The sequence below is a fragment of the Brachyhypopomus gauderio genome, chromosome 13, assembly GCF_052324685.1.
Source record: "Brachyhypopomus gauderio isolate BG-103 chromosome 13, BGAUD_0.2, whole genome shotgun sequence".
NCBI classification, from domain to species: domain Eukaryota; kingdom Metazoa; phylum Chordata; class Actinopteri; order Gymnotiformes; family Hypopomidae; genus Brachyhypopomus; species Brachyhypopomus gauderio.
Window position 1 is genome coordinate 23,176,311 of NC_135223.1, and position 27,058 is coordinate 23,203,368.

At 45.1% G+C, this 27,058-nt stretch overlaps 1 protein-coding gene across 5 annotated transcripts in view; it reads right to left on the reverse strand.

The window, feature by feature from the left end:
* Positions 1 to 27,058, reverse strand: part of grik2 (glutamate receptor, ionotropic, kainate 2) — a 137,205-nt gene that overhangs the window by 45,204 nt on the left and 64,943 nt on the right. For all 5 annotated transcript variants that reach the window (XM_076971827.1, XM_076971830.1, XM_076971828.1 and 2 more), the window contains 5 exons: positions 18,206 to 18,349; positions 15,332 to 15,439; positions 12,810 to 12,923; positions 6,420 to 6,626; positions 4,415 to 4,638 (listed from right to left, as the gene is read on the reverse strand). In XM_076971827.1, coding sequence (XP_076827942.1) covers positions 4,415 to 4,638; positions 6,420 to 6,626; positions 12,810 to 12,923; positions 15,332 to 15,439; positions 18,206 to 18,349 — 797 coding nt within the window. The remainder of the gene's footprint in view (positions 1 to 4,414; positions 4,639 to 6,419; positions 6,627 to 12,809; positions 12,924 to 15,331; positions 15,440 to 18,205; positions 18,350 to 27,058) is intronic.

A 27,058-nucleotide genomic window follows, 5' to 3' on the forward strand; every position in this document is an offset into this window, starting at 1 on the left:
AATTTGCAGCGGATTTGCTTGCTTGTCAATTTGCGATCTCAAATTGAGTTCACGCGAATTTGCGACCTTGCCAAGATCTATAGGCCTGCTGCACCAGACTCCTAGCGCTGGGGGTCTCGTGACGTGTTTCTGTACCAAAAAGCCAATCACCAGCCGCAGTGCGTGCGGATGAGCACAGCGATCATCTGCTGTGTGGCGTGAAGACGCACCGTTGGGGGAATTCTGGAGCGGTCTGCGGGAGAGGCGTGCTGTCGTCGGGCTGCGTGGGGAGAGCTAGGCGGCCATTTCGTTGTCGGTGTCATCCAATTACCTTGACCTTCTGTTGTCTCAGGGCATCTGAGCCACCGAGGGAAAAAACTTTGAGCAAGGTCACCGTGGACAGATAAGCCATGAATAAGGAGACACAGGGACAGCCAGGCGGCTACAACGCTGGATGTTTATTTTATCAGCCTGCGAGAATCAGGGCTGTCCTGCTGAAAAACAGAACCGGTCACACAACCGGTTATTTCCATATCAGATCAGGGAGAGCGACACAGGGCTCTGTCATATGGAAATACTGTGCCTCAGACTGCACATCAGTGCAGTGCCCACTTAACACAAGCTTTCAAAGACTGACACCCTGCGTGGTTTTGTATAGGCCTCTGGTAACGTATTGGGCTTTTATCTGAACAAGGGTTTAACAAGGGCTGTAATTTGAAAGACTGTCAATTTAATCTATTGCTTCAAATGTCATCCAAAATCCTCTGGCTGTGGTCACCTTTACAGTGTATAAAGTGCTCATATAACTTCATTGATATTTTTTGCTGAAATTAACCTGCTGGATACTATCTGTGTTTAAATTAAATACGTATTTATAAGAATGTTTTATTTTCACTTACATTATTATCTTACATAACAGCTTTTTTGAAATTTAAATAAACCTTTTATTTTGCTGGTTGCCTTATAATGTTTCTCTCTCTCTCTCTCTCTCTCTCTCTCTCTCTCAATATATATATACTGTCTGTAACAGTGGTCCTTCATCAGCTGTGCAAGCAAAGTGCTTCTTTATGTAAACTACATTTGTGTGAAATGTCTCTGCGTCTTTTTCCACAGGGCACTGCAGTCACTCCCTGGAATCTTTTTCTACAGATAAGAAAGCTGATGTGTATTACCCAAGGTTTCCAGGGAAACAGGATCCATCCATCCATCCATCCATCCATCCATCTGACTGTTATTTTTTATAATGCCTTTTCTCATATAAATGAAAAATGTTCAGGTTATTTATTCACACAGTACATGGACGAATACGGGTAATCCTGACTGATATTACACTATCTCACTACATGATAGAAAGTCCATTAATCTTTGCTCTACACAGTGCTCAACACACAGTGCACAAGTATTTCAATTAGTGAGCTTAATTGGATTCAGCCTAAATGCTTCCACAAATCACAGGTTGGGCTGCCTCTCGTTATGGAGGCCCCGCCTCCTCTTCCATTCGCCTGTTTCGAGTCTCCCCGATGCTTGGCGTGGCGCTCCGTTAAATCCTCTTTTACTGCAGCCTGTTTTATGGCATATTCCATCTGGACATGAAGGAGATCAGATGCGGGCCGGCAGCACCTTGCCTGAGGACATTACTCTCCCAGCAAATACCTCCAGCTTTTGTTTCTTATGCCCGAGGTGTGCGCACTGCAGCAACCATAATAGCACCTTAAGAGCAGTGGAGGGGGTATTCAGATGAAACTGTTTGGCATGCACGACCGGTGGGCCCTGATGAGTCCGGAGCACTATCACTGCCTCTCGCTAGCTCAAACTATATCCACCGGGTCTGTGGAACCACTGGGCTGCTCAGTGAATCAGCGAACTTGCCTTTGATGAGAATATGGCACGGCCACGCACTGTTTCTTAGGGGTATCATGCAGCAGTGTGAGTCATTTCAGGACTGTGCAGCAGTTGAAACAAATGGCTAGTGGTGTTGTGCATGATGACAGTTTCGGTATAATAATCATTTGGGTTCCAGTTATATGTGCCAATGTGCCAGAGAAATGGTACAGAGGGGGTGTGCCAATTCAGTAAAGTCATGTTAGATTCCCCTCAACTGATTCATCTCCTGTGTCACAGAACAGAGAAACAGTAGAGAAAAACTTTGTGAGGAGAGGAAAGCAACAATTTCAGCAACAGCAAAAACAACTGGTGATGCAGTACAGTAAAATTATTCTGAGTAGGCAGATATTTCGTTTTCATATTGTACCCAGAAGGACATGTTCTACATACTGCATGGTGAACACAGAGCCATAGAAAACCCGACCAGCCCCCATTATGTCACTATGTGATCTCCAATTCTCATCTTTCTCTATAGCACATGCTTACACACAATCTCTCTCTCTCTCTCTCTCTCTCTCTCTCTCTCTCTCTCTCTCACACACACACACACACACACACACACACACACACACCACATATAATTCATACATGCTAAGCAATACCACATGCACACATAAATAAATGTGTACAAACAAACACATATATAGTAAACCCCCCCCTTGTTTGCTGCTCTCTTGGACGGGTTTGGAGGACACACTGCTGAACCTCGTGTGGCTATAGCAACACGCCACCATGTTCTGTGTGCCTGAACTCAGCCTTTCACTCACTGCAGAGTGTAACCAACAGCGTAAAATGACTCTTTCACTTACCCAGCATGAACTTAAGTGCTTAAGTTTGGTAATGGGTGCATATTCTGAACCAACTTAGATGGCAGTTGTAGCTTGTTGTTCTCTAGGGTGATCATATCGCCAGTAACATTTAGAAAACATACGTTTATTAACCATAAAACTCTTGGGCTAACAGAGCACGGCTAAGCTGTCCCAAAAGTTTTAGAGTTAACTCAAAGCCTTTGCTCCAGAGGTTTCTCCACCGTGCTTCAAATGGTGATCAAAGAGGTCCACATATAGCAAAACAACAACGGTCTGTGCGTTACGCACAACTCGCCCTTTTAATTCATTTAATTACATAAGTGTGCAATAGATCAGTATATGTCCAGTTTATCATATAGATATAGATATGTAAAGTTTATCAAAAATATGTATTCCTTTCATCTTTATCTGTAAATATGTAATAAAGCATTGCGTAGAAGAGACAGGTTTTGAAGAACAGTATATACTGATGTATGTGTCACAACTGGCTTTCTGTTCATAGACAATGATAACATACAAAACCAGCATGTTATATTTCTATCATATTGACATATGACCATATAGTTTATTCGAATATGTCAGATATAAAAGTTTTTGATTAATTTAGTTTCCTAGATATGCATATTAAGCCTAGTTTTGAACTAATTTGCAATTTCAGTGGTGATTCTCCACTGAAAGTAACTTTCAGTTTAGGTCTGGGAATAATCATGGTCCAGGGAACCAGGCCTGTAAGTTCCTTTACAGTTCCCTCAGCAGTTATCCGAGTCCATAAAGGGAATCTGTGTCCCAGCAAAGGTTTGCTGTTCGAGAAGAAGTTGCCTCTTATTATAGTTTAGTGTAAGAAAGAGGAGTCTCTGTGTGGCGATCATCTGGATTTAGGAGCACGTTAAAATAGCTCTGGGGTCATATTAGCATTAGCACTGCTTCTCGCACCCCCTTAATTCCACTCAAACACTAACAATCACCTCTGCTTTTAAACTCAACAGTACGACATTTGCGGCAGGAATAGACCACAGAAACATGAGTGAACGACTTGAAATGCACGTGTTTCAGTATTCATGGGGAACGCTACCAAGGGCATTTGAAGCAGGGTGTGAAAATGTCCAAACAAAAAAAACAAGCGAATACAAACTGGAGACACCGGGGATGACGAGGGATGAGGGGGAGGTTGTCGCTCACACCAGGGAAAGTCAACCACTCTCACTCACACCTACACCATACCACCATTCTCTCTCTCTCTCTCTCTCTCTCTCAGCTCTCAAATGGCGTCTGAGCTGTGGAGGCAGTAGTTCGGTCGGGTGAGAAGAAAGCACTTAGCGTCGCTCGCCATCGCCACCGCATCCGAGAAGGACCCGGCTCGCCTGACCTTCTGAAGCCGGCTTGCTCGCCCTTTTCTCTCAGCCTGTGTGACATGACTCATCCCTGCCTGTCCCGTTCACAACAGAGCTCCCCCCCCGGTGATCTGTCTGGGGAAGGCTATCCCCAAGGACCTGCGCTTATCAGATGCCCTCATGTGAACACTGTATGCCCGTTTTAGCGTTTAGCGTTTAGCATTTCGTCCCCACTCTCAGCCGAGGGCAGAAAATCTCCACGTGAGCAGAGACGTGAGCTTCAAACGTCGTAGCAACATATGGAGGGCAAAATGCTTTCAAGACACTGATTATACAGTTAATGGAAAGAGGTTAAAGGTTATGGGGTTATGTCTGCGTGTGTAGCTGACGTGGGCAGGTCTGGCATGTTACCTGGCTATGACAAACAGCACACAACTGACACCCAAGTAAGCCAGCAGAATATACATCCAGATGTCGGGGGAGAGGGGGTTGAGGAAGGAGAAGACCCCGGGGTTGGTGCCATTGGGCTTGCGGTACAGAATACTTATCCCCAGCGTCATGAAGGGCTTGGAGAAGTCGATAACCTTCTCACGCACGTAGGTGATGGCCAGGGGGGCCACTGCAAGATCAGCTTTCTGCCAATACAAAAGGCAAAGGGAGAGTGATGGGCACACATCATCAGCAGCAGTGTTTAGAGGCAATCAAATTAAGAAAACAGGACCTTCACACACCACTGACTGGCCCACAGCACTTAAGTCTAAATTTAAAGCCTCTCCCCCCCATCTTTCCCTTCCCACTCTTTCCCTCCAAGAGCTTGATTTAGCTTCGATGAGCTCAGCAGTTACTAAAGTGTTTAATGGTGCAGGGCTCCTAATGGCTAAGAACCAGTTTCTCCTGTGTTTGAACTATGGCATCCAGCACACTGTGGGATTAAACACCGGGTTATTTGGAATGGCAGAGAGTTGAACAGTTTCTATTTCATACATGATAAAAGAAGAATAAAAGCCATAAAGACATGAAAGATATATGATGTGATATGATATGATATGAAATCATGAAGATCAGATTGCCTTTGGCCACGGGTGGATTCATGCCTGAATAATCTAAAACTGCGCATTATACCAAGATTTTTCTGTCAATACAAAAGCAGAGAACTGAGGAGAAAATGTTTGTCTTTTTTAAAGATTTTAATCATTTAAAATTTGTAAAATGTTAAATATTTGTAAAAGTAATAAACCACTACAAATCTGGTTGAATGATCCAGTTATTGTTCCATGCAACAAATTAAAAACCTGGACATGTTACATTGCATGTTGGATAACATGTTATATTAATTCATTTGCTATGGGTATGTCATTGTGAGATTGTGAGGTACCAATAGCAAGTTCACTTGGATCATTCTTCAAATAAATGTTTTTTTGCCCTTTTCTGACCGTGATGATGTTACCATCCATCACACTAAACCGAATGGGTTCAGCTGTCTGAATCACAACACCACTGCAGCTAGTGCAAAACACGACATTTAATATTTATGCTGTTTGATTGGCCATTTACATCACTTTAACCAAAATTATTAAATTGTCAACTATTAAATTGTCATGTAATTATTCTCAGAGGGGGTAAATGAATGCAGAGTGCGAGCAGATGCAGTCTTGCTAACTGTTACATTTTGGCATTTTTCAGCCGTTTGATGGGATATTTTTACCCTCACTTCAAGGCATCCTTTGCTCTTCCGCAAGCTGCAGACTGCCGGCCGTTCTGCGAGCATGTCCGGCCCAATTAGGATGTGTGGCGCTCCCATCTGGGAGAGGATGTGTGCAGTGACTGCTGCAGTGTGCTCCTCCCCCAACGTGCCCTCACTGCCCCGAGCCTAATCGTACACAATCACTGCATGATCAATAGAGGTGGCGTCTGAGATGTTGTGGGAGCAGCAGACGGGATGGTGTGCGCCGGTAATGGGGTCAGCTATCGAATATTGGGTGTGCAAACACTGTTATTTTTCTGCCCTTGTGGAGCTCATTTCTTTCTGGCTCTTACTTTTTCAGGCTTAACAAGGGTAGCCAGGGCAGTGTGTGTGTGTGTGTGTGTGTGTGTGTGTGTGTGTGTGTGTGTGTGTGTGTGTGTCAGAGAGAGAGAGAGAGATTTGGGGAGTGTTTAATAAGCTCTGTGGGGGAAATTTCATGCCAAAAGCTTCACTCTGTATCCGGTCCACAGTCACTACTGGACCTTCTCAAATGATTACATCCTTGTTTCCATTCTTTGTGTTACACGTGTACACACAGACATTCACACTCACAGAAACCCCGATTCACACACATCATAATCTTGTAGCAAGGATAGAGGGGAAAGGTCGTGTGCGTGGCCATGGGCAGTCTAGTGATGGACAGGTGTGTGTAGAGGTGGGGGCGGGGCTTACGTGGTCCATGAGCTCGCGGACCAGGCCGTTCCATTGGCCCGTGCTCTCCTCCTGCGCTCCGTATTTGCCGTCCTCCACCAGCCGCACCTCGTAAACAAAGCCCAGGATGCTGGCCAGCTCACGCAGCAGGTCTATGCAGTAGCCCTCGAAGCGATCGTTGCCATGCAGGGGTTTGTCTGACTTCTTGAACATCACATAAGGTTCCTCCTACAGGGAGAGGGAGGGAGGGAGAGAGGGAGGGAGGGGGGGAGTTGGGGTGAGGGGGGGCACATCTCTGAGCACAGAGACTGAGGCAAGACGCACTGGGCTATGAGATCTGTTTGAATGGGCTCACTCTGGCACAGAGGGGGAGGGGAACCCCACAGAGTGAGACACACACACACACACACACACTCTCTCTCTCCATAGTGGACAAGGCGGGGGAGACTGATGCATGGCCATAATAAGAGATAATCCACCCTATCTGTTCCACGCCTCTCTCAGCCTGGACTAAGGAGAACCACTCTGTGGGCTGCTCGGCCCACTGCCAGCAGATGCTTCTGAAATAAGATAAGATGTGCTGATACAAGGTGAGTGGCAGAGGATACAGCTCACTCGCTTTGTTAGGAACTAGCACCTGGGGAGATTACAAATGTATACACACTCTCCCCCCCCCCCCTCCCTCTCTCTCTCTATCACCCACTATGTCTCTCTCTCTCTCTCTCTCTCTCTCTCTCTCTCTCTATTTTTTCTCTGAATAAGACAGTGAACATATTAATAAGCAGGTGTTGTGTGCCTTTTAAATCGAATCAGTGGGAGAACCCGATTGCTTTCAAATCATGTTTCTTTTTAACATTATCATCTGTGCAAGCTGAGGACGGGGATTGTAGGAGCCACACAGATGCCGTAGACGTGTTAGACGTGTCCCAGCGAGAGTGCAAGGTTTCACTTTACACTATCAGAGGTCGGCGCAATGCAGCTCTCCGTCAGTAACACACTTTAGGGATAACTGACATGCTAGAATACATCCAAAGAGCGATAAGAATTCATCCTCCCCTACCCCGCCCTGCTCATGCATATTCATAAACAAAATGAGCCAATGAGGGACTGCCATTTCACAGCAGATCTGCATCTTCCATTCATTTCATACATGAACTGATAACCCCTTGCTCTTTAGCTTTAGCTTAACTTTTTTTTCTATGATACTGTCTATTCATTAGGCCGCTCACTACGCAGGGCAATCGATGAGGTGTAGATTACAGGCTCCCCACGATTCTTTGTGAGTATGTGAGTCTATACCATTCCCTCCCACAAACACACATTCAAAAAAATCTTCCATGATGTACTGTAGTTACATTAACCTGGCTTTCTAATCTAGTATTCTTTTTTGATGACTGGAAGCTTCCCTGACCAGATTAGACTACTGACTGGTTACTGGGCCATCTGCCTCATATGATCATGGACTTAAACTTCACATTTTAAGTTCTCGATGGCTATTAATGAGACATTCTTGCAATAGTGCACCATCGATCTGTTAAGAAAACCTATCAACAATCCATTTGTATCAGAACATTACATTTTTGTATTTGCTAAGCTGCTGGCACACTGTAAAATGTCTACCTTGTCACAGTGGCCCCACTTACGTGATCCACCAGCTGGATTTTTTTTAAATAGCCTTCATCTACATAACGTGTCCACGTGAACAGAATTAGAGATGCAGGGACGCCTGAATCCAGGTTGTGTTATGCTACACTCGTGGCTGGGATTTCAGAAAAAATACAATTTGCTGTCTTGGAATGACACTGTGGTAAAAGTGGGTAATTCCTGGGCTGATGTACTGGTTTATGGGTCAGAAAGATGTCCATGTGGGGCAGATAGTTAGCATTCCCTCCCCAGAACCCAGAGGGGCTAAACAGGAGGGTATGCACCAACCGCTCAGACCCCCGCAGACCATGTGGGAGCAGTGCTCACCATCCTGAACGTTCTACTGTGTTCTACTGTGTTCTACTGTACAGTTCACTGTAGAGGTCTAGTCCACCTGGTGTCATTTCAGATTTCAGAATATGCATTTTAATATGAACTGAAACTACACTCAAAATATTAACAAAAAGGAATTAATATATTATCCGATCATTCTATGAAGTATAATTATAATGCAGCTTCAGTGCATGATTCGTGGAAAATGCATGTACACTGAAACTCCATTGGCATTTTCTGTCAAATGGATGAAGATAATACAATAGGCCGGTATTATGGCAGGGGTGTCCTAAACGTGCATACGCTATTTGTTGTATTTAAACTTTGGTTGCAAGATCTTCATTGCCACACCACAGGCTACATGCTTACCATCGCCTACACATCCACAGTAAACACAGTAAATCCACAGTCTTAACGACACTTTCTGTCTCACGTACCTATAGTACAAGATACGGTTCTGTTCTCGAGGCTATAACTGACTCATAGGGTTTATTTAAGCCTGAAAATATGGAGGCAGTGAAGTAAAATCTGTCTCCCCCTTCAACATGGCCACCGGGGTGCATGTGTGTGTGTGTGTGTGTGTGTGTGTGTGTGTGTGTGTGTGTGTGTGTCGGTGCCTCCCAACCAAGCTGCCTGTTCACATGCGTCCGTGCTGAGTGTGCTCAGCGTGCACCTGGGGCTTTTTTACCATGTGCTCCGCTCTGCCTTTTGTTTATGAGCACTATTTCCCTGCTCCCCAAGGCGCCGTGTCTTTAATATACAGGCAGATATGATTTTTGTTGTCCTAGAGCATCGTCGGATAACCCCACTGTGTGCGCCGCATCACCACCAGCACTGTTTGCACACGTGAGCGTCGCCATGGTAACACGGGCGCTGCCCAACACGTGCTCGTCTCCCGTGGCCGTGAGCAAAAAAAAAAAAAAAACACGCCGGCAATAACTCGCCGTGGTCAAAAGGGTTTTACACGCACACACACACCAACACACACACACACACACACACACACGGCCCCACCACTCACACACTCACGGCCGGATCTGAATGGTGGGATCAGCTCACACTGGGAGCCTCTGCCGTCGTCCTCTGTGTAGAGCGCTAACGTTGGAGAGGCAAGGCTCAATGGCTGCCTGCTATTCATAATTTCAATTGCAACAGCTGAAAGGAGTCAAATTCAGAGGGCTTACCTGCCAGCAAGGCAGACAGTGGAATGGCAGAAACATTCTCATTGAGAGCGTTCAAGAGGCCGCGCGATGTTACAACATGGAGGACACTTCAACCAGAATGCACTGGAAATATCAGTATGGACTGTGTCCTGATTGCTGCTTGAATAGCCCCAACACTTTGTGGAGAGTTTTGAACACGCGAGAGGGGACTAGGCGTTCTGTCTCCGCCTTTTCGCCCGCCGTCCTCTCTCTCCGAACACACGCTGTATGTACGCTGCTTCTATAGGTGTGAACACGAAACGTGAAAACCTTGATAAATCTTCTGATACACACGATGCTTATTACCTTGGGAGTATAACTCTAAAGAAGCCCTGATACAGGAGTACACCTGTGGTGTTTGGAGTATTGAAGCCCCAACACAGGTCTACGCCTGAGCCCTCACCTCTCTGAGCTCCAAACACCTTACCCACAAGCCCCGGCTCAGTGACGCCTCACACTTATCCTGCCCTGAGAGTGTGTAGACCTGACGCAGGTGCGCTCGATACACACCGAGCACAATGACGTGTTTGTCGGCTCATTAGCTTCCTGTGACCTCTCACCCTCTGTCAGCTGTGAAAGACAGTAATTATCATAAACAGCCACGAGGTCTATTAACACATCAAACCTGTTGATTACTAATGAGCACCACCTGAACCTGACCCTCTGATGACTGTGGATCACCTCCACAGAAAAATCAAAAGCACAACTGTTTATCATATGTGGATAAACTAACATTTCCAACTTTACTGGCCCTGCATATGGACTTTCAGGGTCTGCTTGGCCTTTTGCTCATGTCCATGTAAGACCCAAATGTCATACTTGAAGCTTCAAATTAGAGCCACTGAATTTGATCTGTGATTGTCAAAACACAAGAACTATGGAGGCAGTCTGTCAAGACCTTTTGCTTTTCAGAGAGCTGCTAGATATTTATAATTCTATCATTATAAAGCAAGAGGTGGCTAATTTGTCACAGAGCTTTAAACTATGGTCATTTATTTAAGTTAATTATAAAAATTCTATGACCCTCTCTCTATTTTATTTTGTTATCCCTTCACAGACTATAATGCATTAGATTTTATAGTTTGCCACTTAAAGTAATTAATATGTGAACGTAATTTTAGATCTATTTATTTCTGTAATTGAATCCTTTCATTTTTGCAAGTTTGACTGAGATTGTGAGTTGTGATTTGATGCTATTATAAATGATATAACTTTTGCTTTCTTGGTCACTCTGCTATGCTTAGTGCAAATTAAATCTGGTCCCAGTCTACATTATAATACTCATTTCAGACTTGCTTATTAAAGTTAATTATAATTATAATTATAATCTAAGTTAATGTCACTAAAATAAAAATAAAAACCACATAAGCAGAAACTGCAGAACCAGTGAAAGTACAGCTGCCATAGAGGGTGTAGTAACAGGGAGGAGAATGTGAATAGAAAAGGTATAAAATATTAAAGAATAGAATATAAAAGCCAGAAGATGAGGTGTTGCTGTGACTTTAATTAAAAAGTATATGTGAAGGAGAGATTTTCATTAGACTGTTCTCCACCAGCATTCTGTGAGAAGAAACAGGAGAAATACACTCCTCAAATGCAAAGTTGTTCTCTGTTTCTTCTTTAACAAATGGAAAAAAAAAATGGATTTTGTGTCTCACAAAGAACAAATGATACTGGTTCATTTAAAACATTTATTTTAGGCTTATTGATCGCCCCGTTCTGCTATGTGTTGATTGTTGTTCAGTGAAAGCCCTCTAGCACTTAGAATTAACAAGAAAGAGCCACCTGCATCTGATTGTACAGGTTCATGTTGCTTAATAGGATTGGACTGGAAGATTGAGATGTTAATATATATATAGTCTTTATAAATTTGCATTCAGTATTTAATGTTCATAAATAGGCTTACTGAAGTTTGCTGCGATTATGTTCGCCTTAAAGAGGAAGCAGAAGGCAGTTTGCTCCTGTAAAATGGAGGTGTCTTCTTGATCACTTCCAGAAGACCCAGAGCAACGTTCTAGCTTGTTTATATTCACTGCAGGCCCATTAAAAACACTTTTCACACAGGAACTGCACAATGGAGGCTCTAACAAACCTGGGCACATTCAACTTTAATGCAAGGGCTGACTTTCATCGTTCAGTTCTCTCTCCTCTATCTCCCTCTGCCTACATCCGCCTCTCTCTCTCTGTTTCCCCCCCTCTCTCTCTCTCTCTCTCTCTTTCATTTGTGACACCTTTGATCATCTGGCGCCTGTCAGACAGAGCAGAGCAAGGATTTGTACTGCTTAATTCATTTTGATCAGCCACTGATATATTGCGTGTGAAGAGTAAATAAAAAAGCACATATGGGATTGTTTTTAATTCATTGTTTGTCTTTCCTAGGACACAAGATGTGTTTTTGAGCATTTCCCCCGGGGAGACGGGGATGGAGTTGAGGCTGTGAAGTCATGCTGTTGTCATGGAGCTTCAAACATGCTTCCATGTTTTTCCCACTCTTGTTTCTGGCGCATTCATGAAACCCTGATGGACATGCGTCCAATGATAAAGTCTGTGCAACCTCGGCACGCTCGACTTTGGCCTGACTCTCATTTGCTCACTTAATCCCTGTGATCACATGGTTGCTGTAATTCTATCACAGTCCATTTCAAAGCAGCTCTCTCTGTTTGTGTCTCTCTAACTATCACTGTCATCATTACCCTGTTGCTCCCATGTTACTGTCAGAACCTCACACAGCTAACGCTGGAACAGAGGTCATTTCAAAGCACATTTATCACCTATTTCATATATTTAGGAAGCACATGTGCTTTATCACAAGGACATGTTATTATAATGTGCTTCAGAAACAAATGCATGATTGAACAAGAGGCACATAATAATATATGTAACAATATATGTTACAAATTTAGTCTAAAGTACCTTACATTATTGTAATGTCACAGTGAATCATCATAAGGTAGCAAGTTAGTCTATGATCTGAAATAAAATACTACAGAGTAATAAATCTAAATATTCTAATTCATCTGTGATCACAAATCACAAAGCCTAATAATAAGTCCAATCAATTATCAAGAAGACAATTTGCTGTCTGTAAAACCCAGAGATGGTAGCATCATCTAAACTAGACATTAGTTTGAAATTAGATACATAAAACTGATCATAATTCCTTTTTTAAATTTACAATATGTAGTAATAACCTGAAAAGATATACCCCAAATACCTCAAACACTGCACTTACCAGTATAGTCGACACATATAGTGTTCTGTTGCTCAGTGAGTCCGTGACATTAGCGGTCTTTCCTTTCTGGCTTTCAGTCATGTTCAGACCACTCACAGGATCCCACGTCCCAATCTGCAAAGATGCCGCAAGACATCAATACCCTGACATGTTCACAGCTCACATCACCCTTCATGATGCAATGGTTAACATGATACCACTTGACATTGTTCTTAAATTGTATGTTTGTCTATGGTTATTTGTGCTTCTTGGCAAATGTCTAACTTGCAAAACACTAGGTAATGATACTGACTCCTGTAGTTTAGTATTAGTCTGACTGAATGGTGTCTTGAATTCTGGCCTATCCGTACTATTTCCTAGGATGTATTCTGTGATCAGAAGCAAAGCACTTTGTAAGTCCCTCTGGATAAGAGCGCCTGCTAAATGCCGTAAATGTAAATGTGATGTAAGAGTTAATGTAAGAGTTATTGTGATGTAAGGGTCAACGTGATGTGAGAGTTAATGTGATGTAAGAGTTAGGATGATGTAAGAGTTAATGTGATGTAAGGGTCAACGTGATGTGAGGGTCAACATGATGTAAGAGTTAATGTGATGTATGAGTTAATGTGATGTAAGGGTCAAGGTGATGTGAGGGTCAACGTGATGTAAGAGTTATTGTGATGTAAGAGTTAATGTGATGTAAGAGTTAGGGTGATGTAAGGGTCAACGTGATGTGAGGGTCAATGTGATGTGAGGGTCAACGTGATGTAAGAGTTATTGTGATGTAAGAGTTAATGTGATGTAAGGGTCAACGGGATGTGAGGATTAATGTGATGTAAGAGTTATTGTGATGTAAGAGTTAATGTGATGTAAGAGTTAAGGTGATGTAAGGGTCAACGCAATGTAAGAGTTATTGTGATGTAAGAGTTAAGGTGATGTAAGGGTCAACGTGATGTAAAAGTTAATGTGCTGTAAGGGTCAACGTGATGTAAGAGTTATTGTGATGTAAGAAGAGTCAACGTGATGTAAGGGTCAAGGTGATGTGAGGGTCAACGTGATGTAAGAGTTAATGTGATGTAAGAGTTAGGGTGATGTAAGGGTCAATGTGATGTGAGGGTCAACGTGATGTGAGGGTCAACATGATGTAAGAGTTAGGGTGATGTAAGGGTCAACGGGATGTGAGGGTTAATGTGATGTAAGAGTTATTGTGATGTAAGAGTTAAGGTGATGTAAGGGTCAACGCAATGTAAGAGTTATTGTGATGTAAGAGTTAAGGTGATGTAAGGGTCAACGTGACGTAAGAGTTATTGTGATGTAAGAGTTAAGGTGATGTAAGGGTCAACGGGATGTGAGGGTTAATGTGATGTAAGAGTTATTGTGATGTAAGAGTTAATGTGATGTAAGAGTTAAGGTGATGTGAGGGTCAACGTGATGTAAGAGTTAATGTGATGTAAGAGTTAGGGTGATGTAAGGGTCAACGGGATGTGAGGGTTAATGTGACGTAAGAGTTATTGTGATGTAAGAGTTAAGGTGATGTAAGGGTCAACGTGACGTAAGAGTTAATGTGATGTAAGAGTTAGGGTGATGTAAGGGTCAACGGGATGTGAGGGTTAATGTGATGTAAGAGTTATTGTGATGTAAGAGTTAATGTGATGTAAGAGTTAAGGTGATGTAAGGGTCAACGCAATGTAAGAGTTATTGTGATGTAAGGGTCAACGGGATGTGAGGGTTAATGTGATGTAAGAGTTATTGTGATGTAAGAGTTAAGGTGATGTAAGAGTTAAGGTGATGTAAGAGTTATTGTGATGTAAGAGTTAAGGTGATGTAAGGGTCAACGTGACGTAAGAGTTAATGTGATGTAAGAGTTAGGGTGATGTAAGGGTCAACGGGATGTGAGGGTTAATGTGATGTAAGAGTTATTGTGATGTAAGAGTTAAGGTGATGTAAGAGTTAAGGTGCTGCATCACCCAGAGATAAGGGTCAGCAGACTGCATCCTCTCCACTCCCGAGGATGCACTTGAGGGCTGTGGAGTCCACAGAAAGAGCAGAGAGGGACCACACACTCACGCCCATTCCAAAACAAAGTGCTTCAGATGCCTTCAGAAAATGCCTAAGCTGTATTTTGTAATTGCAAATCAACTCTTTAATTCCGCCTTCATGAGGCTGGAGGGCTTCTGAGGGGTTTTTTTATTAATAGAGTAAATTATTCATGGAGGTGCGTACACACGCGGAAGTCAGACGGCAAGCCACAGGCGGCTGAACGCAAAACTCTACGAGTGTCAGTGTGCAGTCACATGGCTCCGCAAGTGTGTAAGTGAGAATGGCGTGCACATAACGAAGGGTTTTGCTGTTTTTGGGCTGTCATGCTCTGGTGATTAGGGAACCGCTCTTGTGACTGGAGGGTCGTGGGTTTGATTCCAAGGCCCTAGGCCCTGACTGAAGTGCCCTTGAGCAAGGCACCTAACTGTTCCTGTGGCTGGCTAGTGTATACCGTTCTGTGCACCACAGCCCTCTAGTGATCACTAGTGATCAGATGGATCTACCTTCTCCAGTCCATCTTCCTTCAGGCTGATAACATCAAGATCGAAATCCGTCCTCAGGCCGTTGGTTTTGTTGAAATTTATCCGTCCGGTCAAGCCATCCCAGTGGGCCTGGAGGTGTGAGAGAAACGATCATGACGACCAGGCAGAACCCTTCCCTCTTTAACTAAACAGCACGATTTGTTAGTCACTGGAATGTATAGCTCACCTTCATGCAGGCCACAAAAGCAGGAGCCATACAGCTTTCAGTCTCTCACAATGACCACAATATCCCACACATGTACACAAGGACACATATTTACGGAGAGACGGCTCCTCTATGTTTGTGCCTATGTTTTGAGGCACAGAGACCTGCAAGGTTGTATAAGAGCAGTTTCTTCATACTGTGATTTCCTGTGAATAAGATCCTGACTATTGCAGAGTCTTATTAGTAATATTGCTGAGTATTATTATCAGTAATAATTATTATCAGTAATAGTCCTGTTAGTATTTATTTTTTGCCTCATTTAATTGCCTTTAAAATGCTGTCCAGACATCTCACTTTATAAATACAACAAACATGAATCCAATGTATTCATCTTCTGTGCACTGCCTTGAAACCCCTTCTATCTTACAGACTCTACCCCTGTCCTTAACCGATCCAGGGAGTTAGGCTGGATTACATCTCCGCCATCTTCAAAGACGCCCCACGCTACGCGCAGGTGTCCAGGGCTAAACAGGAGGCCCTCTGTCGTCTTGCCTAGCTGAGCTGTCCACACTACCGGGTTTCTGTCCAGCCACAAGAGGACAGAAGAGAGAGAGGAGGGAGGACCTAAGAGAGAGCAGGCTGGCGAGTGCAGAGATTTGAGCTGATCCGCAGTACAGACGCCAAGCAGGCCTTTGTGCTTTAATGTGTCAGAACTTGGCCCGGTGCGGCAAGCTGAGCTGATGCGTCTGGGTTTGATACATTCAGGGCTTGGCCACTCTGACAACAGGACTCAGCTCCGGACTGACAGAGGGGTCTCAGATTAGATACCCTGTCTTTTCCTGAAACTAGCCCAGGAGAGAATAATTACCAAGAATTAAGGTCCATTTTCAATAGCAGAACTGGCACATATGAGAAAATGTATGATAATAATATAACGTATACTATAATAACATCTAGCACAATAATAATCATCATCATCATCATCATCATCATCATCATCATCATCATCATCATCATCATCTCTTTCATTTAAACCCTTTGACGAGTAGGTAGAGCATGTTACTCTTCGGTTTGGTTCCCAGGTAACAACCTGCCATCATACTGATAAATATGTAAGTAATTCTGGTAAAATCCATTTGCCAAATTCTATAATAAAAAGGGATGAGTTCAGGAAGATATTTAAATATAGATTTAAATATAAAAATAAATGTATAGGATATTTCTATATATCTTTCATTCATTCTGAAAGATAATTTTAGATAATGGGGGTTTTCATTTTGTGATTGGAGTCTTCATTTTGGAGCAGATTCTAGCAGAACTATTCTAAACTCATTGTAAATGTGTTATAGATCCCCTGAGCAGGCCAGATAAGAAAACATTACAATAGCAGTTTCTCATGGCCAGCAATGTATATAATGACCTTAGAGATATTATGGAGGTGACCGCATGTCTTTCTGCATATGTTACTCATGGTTCATGGTTTAAAGACCAAAAATGTAGCTTCCACCAAAGCTTCATATTATTGCGTTTGAGCTGATGGGCTGATAGTTGATCTTATTCCAGATGTGCCCGCCGCAGTTTGTCGATCCCTGGACCTCAGCTGGGATGTGAACTACTGTAACACCAGAGACGCCAGTCCAGATCTGGTCACACAGGACCCAAGTCTACCACAATGCTGTACTGAGAGCCAAGACAACCCAGATAGGTACGTTACCCATCTCTATTAAACCTCAGATGGATCAAACCTAGTGCTATCTAAATGTTTCAGTAAGATCAAACAAATCATTTGTGTTGAGTTCATCATTTAACTGGATGGACGGTACCTGAACTGGGTCATAAACACTAAGTTCAGAGGAGTGAAGATGTATTTCTTGAAACTAACAAAGCCCGGTATGCTTGGGTGTGGCATTGGTGTGTTGAGTAGGCCCGTGGTGGTATTGGTGTGTTGAGTAGGCCTGTGGTGGTATTGGTGTGTTGAGTAGGCACGTGGTGGTATTGGTGTGTTGAGTAGGCCCGTGGTGGGTGTGGTATTGGTGTGTTGAGTAGGCCCGTGGTGGTATTGGTGTGTTGAGTAGGCCCGTGGTGGGTGTGGTATTGGTGTGTTGAGTAGGCCCGTGGTGGGTGTGGTATTGGTGTGTTGAATAGGCCCGTGGTGGGCGTGGCTGTGTTGAGTAGGCCCGTGGTGGGTGTGGTATTGGTGTGTTGAGTAGGCCCGTGGTGGTATTGGAGTGTTGAGTAGGCCCGTGGTGGTATTGGAGTGTTGAGTAGGCCCGTGGTGGGTGTGGTATTGGTGTGTTGAGTAGGCCCATGGTGTTATTGGTGTGTTGAGTAGGCCCGTGGTGGGTGTGGTGTTGGTGTGTTGAGTAGGCCCGTGGTGGGTGTGGTGTTGGTGTGTTGAGTAGGCCCGTGGTGGGTGTGGCTGTGTTGAGTAGGCCCGTGGTGGTTGTGGTATTGGTGTGTTGAGTAGGCCCCTGGTGGGCGTGGTATTGGTGTGTTGAGTAGGCCATGGTGGGCGTGGCTGTGTTGAGTAGGCCCGTGGTGGGTGTGGTGTTGGTGTGTTGAGTAGGCCCGTGGTGGGTGTGGTATTGGTGTGTTGAGTAGGCCCCTGGTGGGCGTGGCGTTGGTGTGTTGGGTAGGCTGTGGTGGGTGTGGCTGTGCTGAGCAGGACCGTGGTGGGCGTGGCATACTACCTCTTTGATGAGGGTCATGAAGCGGTTGCCGAAGCGCCAGGGTTTGTGGCGGTTGCACTGTAGGGAACTGACTGTGATCTGAGGAGACTGTTGTACAGCCACAGCTACTACGTGCACCGCGTCGTACATCAGCGCCGCGTCCGTCTGGTGAGAGAGGAGCACACACACACACACGTGCAGATGTGTCCATATTAGACTGCTTCAAAAGGTGACGTTCTGGTACCCAGAGTCGGTACCTCAAGTGCATCTGACTAGAATGCCATCAGAGCAATAATGACCCCAGCTGTTAAATCATGTTAACCAAGACAGAACAAAAAGCCCAACTGGCTCAAAGGACAATAGTTGCTCATAGCTGTAGAATGGAATTAAGAGCAGGGAGAGGGCACGGATGAAGGCGTGTGACATCTGACTACCAGGAAGCCTCGTGTGCTTCCAATATCCGAAACCTCCCATTCCACAGGCCAAAAAGAAAAAAATCTAATTAGTGTTTGTCTCGGATGATTGAAAAGCAATCACAACTCTCAACATTTGTTGGTATGGAAATCACGCCTGAGGGTGCGCCAGAAATCGTCCTGTTGAATAAATCATGGCCAAACCTGTCATTTCTCAGCTTTTCTCTCTGATTGTGTGGCTGCGAGGTTAGGGGTAAAGACAGCTCGGTTGTAATGGTGCATTGGAATCGCCTGGTGGATGTTTTGCATGTTTGTGGTGATATCAATCAAAGATAATTCAGCATGGCTGAAGAGTGCGGGCAGATTGGCACAACTCTGCTGCGTCTGTTTGGTCAGTCCGTGTATCGGCACAAACTGCGTTCCCATTGCAAAACGTCCAGTACGCCACATCTCAGTCATGCCCAAAACACAAACAGATCATTAACAACAATGAGCACCCCAATAATGTCACGCGTTGTGAGGACATTCTCGGCCGGCTTCCTACTGCAAATGGAACAAAAACCCAGAAAAATCACTATAACGCAAGGTTTAGGAAAACGGCGAACAATTCTCATCCGTGAGTGCCATTCTTGCCTTGTGACAGAGCTACAAAGCTGAGGTAGATATTGTGGGCTGACACCTATTGAAACGGGCAGATAAAGAGTCTCCTCACTCCCAGCATGCCTGTGCGGCTTTTGACAAGACTCCCTGATGGCTGCAGGTGGGAGGAGAGAGTGTGATATTAATAATCTGCCTGTGAGAGGGTGTTGATGAAAGGGAGTGAGTGTGAAAGTGCCGCGGGGTGGAGAGCTCACCTCCGGGCCGCACCACTAATGCGGGGTGAGGGGTGTGGGGGTCGTGGTCACCAGCTGCTGGTCAGGACCGCTGGACGCGGCTGGGCGGATGGGCGGAGGAACAGACATCTGATGGGCTGCCAATCACTGGGCCACTAACGCAGAGTGCGGCTTCATAATGGTTTGCCTGCTACTCCGAGCCTGTCAGTCAATCAGTGGGGTACCAGGACCGGGCTGAGGACTGGTATTGTGACCCCCCTGCCCTCGACTAACTCATTCCCCCAGCAATCCTGAGCGCGCCATGACTGGCCCCACCGTGGAGCCTCAGAGGTGGTGTCTGTCGGACTTTCACAGGAGATGGCGGCGGCTCTTTGGGGCGTCGCCCATCTGCAGCGACCGCACGTCACACTCTGTCCCGGCACAGAGTCGATGAGCGGTGCGCACGCACGATGAATAATAAATAAGTAATAACACCAGAAGAACAGGAGACAAGGCCTCCTCCTGAATACTGAGTGAACACTGCTCTTCTCTTCTCTACGACTCGGACTGGGACAGAACACTGGGGCAGAATCAAAGCTCGCAAGGTGCCTGCCTCTCTCCTGGGAGATCCGTTTGCTTTAGAGTCCAGTTGCCTGGCTAGCAGTATATACAACGTATCTGCCCAACATGGTGCAGGGAGGAACAGAGATCAGACTGCAAGTGGAGGGAGGAACAGGCATCAGACTGCATGGTGCAGGGAGAAACAGGCATCAGACTGCAAGTGGAGGGAGAAACAGGCATCAGACTGCATGGTGCAGGGAGAAACAGGCATCAGACTGCAAGTGGAGGGAGAAACAGGCATCAGACTGCAGGGTGCAGGGAGGAACAGGCATCAGACTGCATGGTGCAGGGAGAAACAGGCATCAGACTGCATGGTGCAGGGAGAAACAGGCATCAGACTGCAAGTGGAGGGAGAAACAGGCATCAGACTGCAGGGTGCAGGGAGGAACAGGCATCAGACTGCATGGTGCAGGGAGAAACAGGCATCAGACTGCATGGTGCAGGGAGAAACAGGCATCAGACTGCATGGTGCAGGGAGAAACAGGCATCAGACTGCAGGGTGCAGGGAGGAACAGGCATCAGACTGCATGGTGCAGGGAGAAACAGGCATCAGACTGCATGGTGCAGGGAGAAACAGGCATCAGACTGCAGGGTGCAGGGAGAAACAGGCATCAGACTGCAGGGTGCAGGGAGAAACAGGCATCAGACTGCAGGGTGCAGGGAGGAACAGGCATCTGTGTATTGCACAACTGAACTTTTCACTATAGCAAATGCACAAATGTAAAAATGGGCTGCAAACTTCATATTTGCACAAAACTTTTACTAGAATCCACGCTGTAGAAGAGATATCAGTGACGTAGTATATTGCACAGGAGAGAGAGATTGAGAGCTGAGAGAGAGGTAGCAGAAGAACAGGAAGACGAAGAGAAAGATGTAAAGGAAAGGGAAAAGGGGAAGTGGGAGAGAAAGATGTAAAGGAAAGGGAAAAGGGGAAGTGGGAGAGAAAGCAGATCTCACTGAATTTTGGCGACACAACCTGGAGTGTGTTCTTTTCCCCAGTGTAAGCCTCAGCTAAGCCCGACAGGCAGACTGGCAAATGATTTAGCAACACAGCCACTTCACTCTATAAACATCTCATTAAAATCAATTATGTCACTCCTGAATGAAATTAAAGCTAAATGCTTTAAAAGCTGCTTTTCCCTTGTGTCAGCCAATGTGAGCCCTACCCCTGACGCTTTCACTCTTTACGCCTTTCACATTTTACGCCTCATTCTCACTTCCTCTCCCAGCCGGCAGTGAGAGGTTTAATAAATCTTCTTGCTGCTGATTGATTTCAACAGTTTTATGAATTGTTAAAACGCTGAGGCCTGAAGAGGCTGTTCCAGAGGTTCTCGGGTTGTTAAGTGCAGCGTGGAGGAAGGAGGTCACTGTGGAGGATGGAGGGGCCCCTCGTAGCTCAGCTCCACCACCAAACCCAGCATGGCACGCTGCAGCCGCACATTACAGCCAATCAGGATGCAGAAACTGACATCTGCTTGGTGATGATGACATCTCCATGGATAATGATATCTCCATATATGATGACATCTTCATGGATGATGACATCTCCATATATGATGACATCTTCATGGATGATGACATCTGCATGGATAATGATATCTCCATATATCATGATATCTCCATGGATGATGGCATCTCCATATATGATTATATCCCAATGAATAATGATATCTCCATGGATGATGACATCATGATGGATAATGATATCTCCATACATCATGACATCTTCATGGATGATGACATCTTCATGGATGATGATATCTCATCAGCCTCATGGCAGCCCACAGAACTGTGGAACATAACACTGCAGAACTATGGTGCAACTTTATTCCTCCAAATACAAAAGAATACAGCAAATAACTGTGTGACGGTTCAAGTAGAGAGTTTTACTTCAGACCACGAAGCAAGTGAGGTTAGATGATATTTGTAAATGACTTTATCACTGACTTGTAGGATCAATTATCAAGAACATCAAGATTAGTTAACTGAGGCTAAGACTTTACTAATAAGTGATAAAAACAAGGATTCTGCACATTGCTGTTGTGAGTAATGGGGATGAAGAAGGTACCGAGGGAGGGTGGTGATGAGCTCTGGGTGAGCTGAAGCAGGCGTGTGTTTGAGGAGCTCCTGCACTGTCTCAGCCTTTCTCCTTGTCCTTTTGCTTTTGTGCGTGTGGTGGTAGAGGCTTGTACCATGCTGTACCGGGCTGTACTGGGCCTATATGGGAAAGTACCGGGCTGTACTACATGAGAGGCTTTGGTATGATGAATGTGTGATGAGTTTCTTTTTTTTCTTTTTTAGTGGAAATTCAAAAAACACTGTCAGTGCAGTGATAAAAGTCTAAAACCCCATGCTGGCAGGCATTTCAAAGACATATCTATAATTGATTCAACGGGGGTAAAATAGCACACTGGAACTAGGAAACAATATGAAACTTGGAGATGAGCGGAGAATGTGGATAAACCAGGAGTTAGCAGAACCATGAGTAATTTACAATTAAAACTACGCATTAAGGCACGGCTAATATAGATGAACGCTATACTCAGACTAAGAGTAACTGAGGAGCATACACGTATGTATTTGTTCATCAGACACACATGTGGATGGCTGTGAGAAGCCAGACACAAAATGTCAGTCTCAGAGGGGGGTCTCTTTAAGGACAGGGAGCCCGTGACAGAGATGTATGGCCTGCTTGTGTGGCTTAGGGAACTTCAGCCCCCTTTTCCCCAATATGCATTTCAGGTTATGACACTATAAACTGGGCTACCAGTCCCCTGGGTCTCCAGCCAGCTCTGTGTATGTCTGGCCAGGCTTGGCCTGTATGATACCGCAGTATTTATTGGTGGGAAGGGGCCTGCACGGCTTGCTCACAGTCACACCACTTTGGCTCCTCTGATTGAAACATAAACAGCCTGAAAAAGTGGTGGAGCAGTAGGGAGTCACGGAACTCTGCGGAACACCACCGGCTCGGCACAAACACACTTTCTCCAAGGCTCGGTGGAATTAAGGGGGGGAAGAAAAACCCCAGAAAACAATTTTGTTCTCAGCAACAAATCCCTTGCAGCTGGCCTTTGTTGGTAGGTCAGAATAATGTGTGATGCTGGCCAAAATCATTAAGGCAGAATTATTTCTGCCCCTTCGTTGACGTGTGACCTCCAGAAGACCTTGCTTGTTCTTTGTTCAAATTTCCACATCACACGTAGCGTCCATGTGTCAGCCACTGACTGTAATTAGCATGTTGAGATGTGGGAGAGGTGGGTGTCGTGACATTCAGTGCATAGATTGATGAGCAACACATTTTATCTTAAAGGAAGGTGCGATAAGCAAATTAAATGATGTGCATTCAGATAATCACCACATCTCCTTGGAGGGATAGAGGGAGAGATGGAATAAAAGAGTGAGAGAGAGAGAGAGAGAGAGAGAGAGTGTGTCTGTTTATGCACCAAATGGTGCTGAAAGTTAATATTCCAGCCTGTTCTCTTCCATGTCTAAATGAACGATCCTCAGAGGGCTTCAGAATATCTCATCACCGTGGCGATCACCGTGGCGATCACCGTGGCGATCAGCGAGTGATCATGTGGCAGAACAGCTGTGGTAGTGAGAGATTCCTGCATGGACATCCTGAGAGTAGACCAGCTCACTGGCCACGCCCCCTCCTTTCCTGTAATCACACCTGACACCTGCGCTAACCAAATGTATTGAACGCCCCGCCCACAGTGACTGGTTGATCAATAGTGTCCGGGCATACCCAACAGAAGCCTTCCCATTGGACGCCCTCGGGTCTCTGCACACCAGCAGCCCAGGGCAGACCCCCCCCCCCCCCCCCCCCCCCCCACCCCACGCAGGCAAGCTTGATTACAAAAACAGCAGCTCACGTCTGCGTGCATGTGCATACAGGCATGCAAAAGTGTGCACATGCTGTGATTTCTATAAACAGTGAAGCAATGGAAAAATATAGAATAGTTTTCATTTGTTTATACTCTCAGTGGTGGTGTCGGGTACGTTAGTACAGGACACATCTATGTTCATTGCTACACATATCACATGTTCTGACCTCTTGGCAGCTTGATTCCTGCATGAAACAGTCTGCAGTTTATTAGGACACAAAGACGTGGACACAAAGATGTGGACACAAAGACGTGGACATTTCCACATGCCCGTACTACTAAAGAAAGCACAAGCTGTAAGCCAGAAGAAAACAGCTTAGATGACTTCAGTGCATTATTCCCTAATGTTGGCTTTAGGAAAAACACACTGAAGAGAAGAGAGGAGAAGAGGAAAGAAGAAAATAGAGGAGAAGAGATGAGATGAGAAGAGGAGAGGAGAAGAGAGGAGAGGAGAGGAGAGGAGAAGGGAAGGGAAGAGAGAATAGAAGAGAAATTTGTCATTTATCTCCTCAATTAAGTTCATTACTGAGCTGGGTAAAGGCAGATTAAGACAGCAGTGGAGTGGATGATGATGCAAGTTGACAGAGTTATCTGTTATTTCAAGCTGGCTGTATGTATTATGTTTGTGTGTGTGTGTGTGTGTGTGTGTGTGTGTGTATGTTTGTGTGTGTGTGTGTGTGTGTGTGTGTGTGTGTGTGTGTGTGTGTGTGTGTGTGTGTGTGTGTATGTGTATGTTTGTGTGTGTGTGTGTGTGTGTGTATGTTTGTGTGTGTGTGTGTGTGTGTGTGTGTGTGTGTGTGTGTGTGTGTGTGTGTGTGTGTATGTGTATGTTTGTGTATGTTTGTGTGTGTGTGTGTGTGTGTGTGTGTGTGTGTGTGTTTAATGAGATGTGATGTCTGGGCCTTCAGGCCACTAGTTCTCCTGGTTGCTCGCAGTTCTTAGATCTAAAGACTCTAGAGTCTCTACATTCTGTATTCTGTGATCACACACACACACACACACACACACACACACACACACACACACACACACACACACACACACACACACACACACACACACACACACAGAGTCTTATAATACATCATTCTAATATACAGACAGGAATGGCTCGGCAGTGTCGTGAAATGGTGATGCCAGATATGGTATAAGACGCCGGCACTATGAGGCCCTGTCTTACACATCATCAGTGTTTGGTGAGTGCCTGCCTGTCCCAACGCCCCGCCCACTCTCCCATTTACATTTCCATCTTCACCAATCAGCTCCAATCTCCTTCAGCCCTCAGCCCAAAGCCCAATAATAGAGAGGCCATTATTGATAAGTAAGTAAACTTTAATCAACGCCCTTTATTGGACTAAATGAATCATAAAATTGCCTGGGCTGTGGGTGTTACAGCGTGCTTCTCCACGGTAACGAGTTCGTTATGGGGCCCTGGCTGCCTATCTGGAGTGAAGGTGACAGCCAGAATGCTGTGCTTACAAAGGACCTCTCACTCACCTGTCAATCATGCCCTTGTGCACGGGGAGCTGTGGTGCATGCTGGGATTCAGGGACGACGCCAGGGGAGCCTCAAATCACTTAATGTTTCAGAAATGATGTAGAGTAAGACTACGTTAACATATGAAAGGTGTTTATTTAAAAATATTTTAAATGGGCTTTTATTCTGAAGTCTTTTTAGAAGGGTTGTTGCCACATAATGAGCTTGGTTACCTGGGAACACTGGTCTTAACATGAAGGAATACGTAAATAGGCAAGGACAGGCAAGCTGCCTATATACGTCGAGCCAAAGCAGTCTACCTTCAGGCTGCTGTTTGTTTATATCATTCTGCCTGAGGCAATCTTCCAGATGGGGCTTTACGCTTGTGTCTTTTGCGGTAACGAACACATTTGCTGCAATCTCTCCCACGGCCCCCACTGTCTCCGCCGACTACCACATCCCTCGCGCCTCTTAACACACAAACGGCTGCCTTAAACCCGAAGCAGCTCTGCGTTTTTCATGATGGAGCATGCCACCTGATGTCGTTAAGAAGTATAGGAAGATAGAGAAGACGGGCACACCTCGCCATTAGGCTTCTAAAATGTTGTCACGAGGACACCACTCAATGGGGAAGGAAATTGACTGTGTAAAATGTATTATTATGGCTGGCTTTCCGTTGTAATGACAATACGCTTTCGGTGCACCTCATCACCGCGCTTGTCTGGGAGACGGTAGAAGGAAATGATCCCTGAAGAACTACAGTGATGGAGGGAGATGGAGTGGTGGGAATAAGTGTGGAGGATGACTGCAGGTCTGAGATGTGGAGTGAGAGAGGTGAGAATCTGCTGAGCAGGTCCACACAACTAAACGACACAAAGTCCTGGCAATCAGTCGGGGTTTCGGCACAGAAGTTTTGAGATGTGCAAGGGGAAAACTGGGAAATGAGAAAATTAATAAACCTTAAAGGCAATTTTTGGCAATACATGTGTCCTAAGTATTGACAAATCAATTCTTAACATTTGATTACCTATGCGTACTTCTCTTTCTCTCCATGCTAGTCCATGCTGCTTTGAAACAGTCTGGCCCAAAAATAAGTCATGTTAAGTGAAACAATATGGCATTACGGCTCTTCCCAACAGCCTTCAGTGAAGCATCTCTGCTGCACTGCACATCTGAGAGATCAGGGGAGAGAAATCCTTTAACAGGATGAGATTCAAGATATTTTTTTATCTATTCTCCTGTACATATTTACCCACCTTCATCCTGAGGCATTTTGCAAGGCAGTGTAAGAACAAGGTCAGACTAATTGAAAAAAATGATGCAAGGTTCAGCTGAGGAATGAAAAGGGCTCGTGAGGAGGCCCACGTTTCCTGGGGGCGTGGGGGCGATGGAGCTGAGCCCCAGTGACTGCACGCACGGCTCACACGTGAGACGAGGACGCGGCGGGGACTGTTACGTGATGTCTAGAGGAGCGGAGGCCTTGTTACTGTGACAACCTTGGAACTTCCTGTTTACTGTTTACCCACGTGACCAGCAGGGAGCCAAAAACACAGACAAATGGCAAGAACACTTAATGTACCGTTAAAACCATTTACACCATTTATAAAACTTTTTACTATTTACTCTTAACCTGGCGTTATAGAAACTTTAAACCTTTCAATAAAC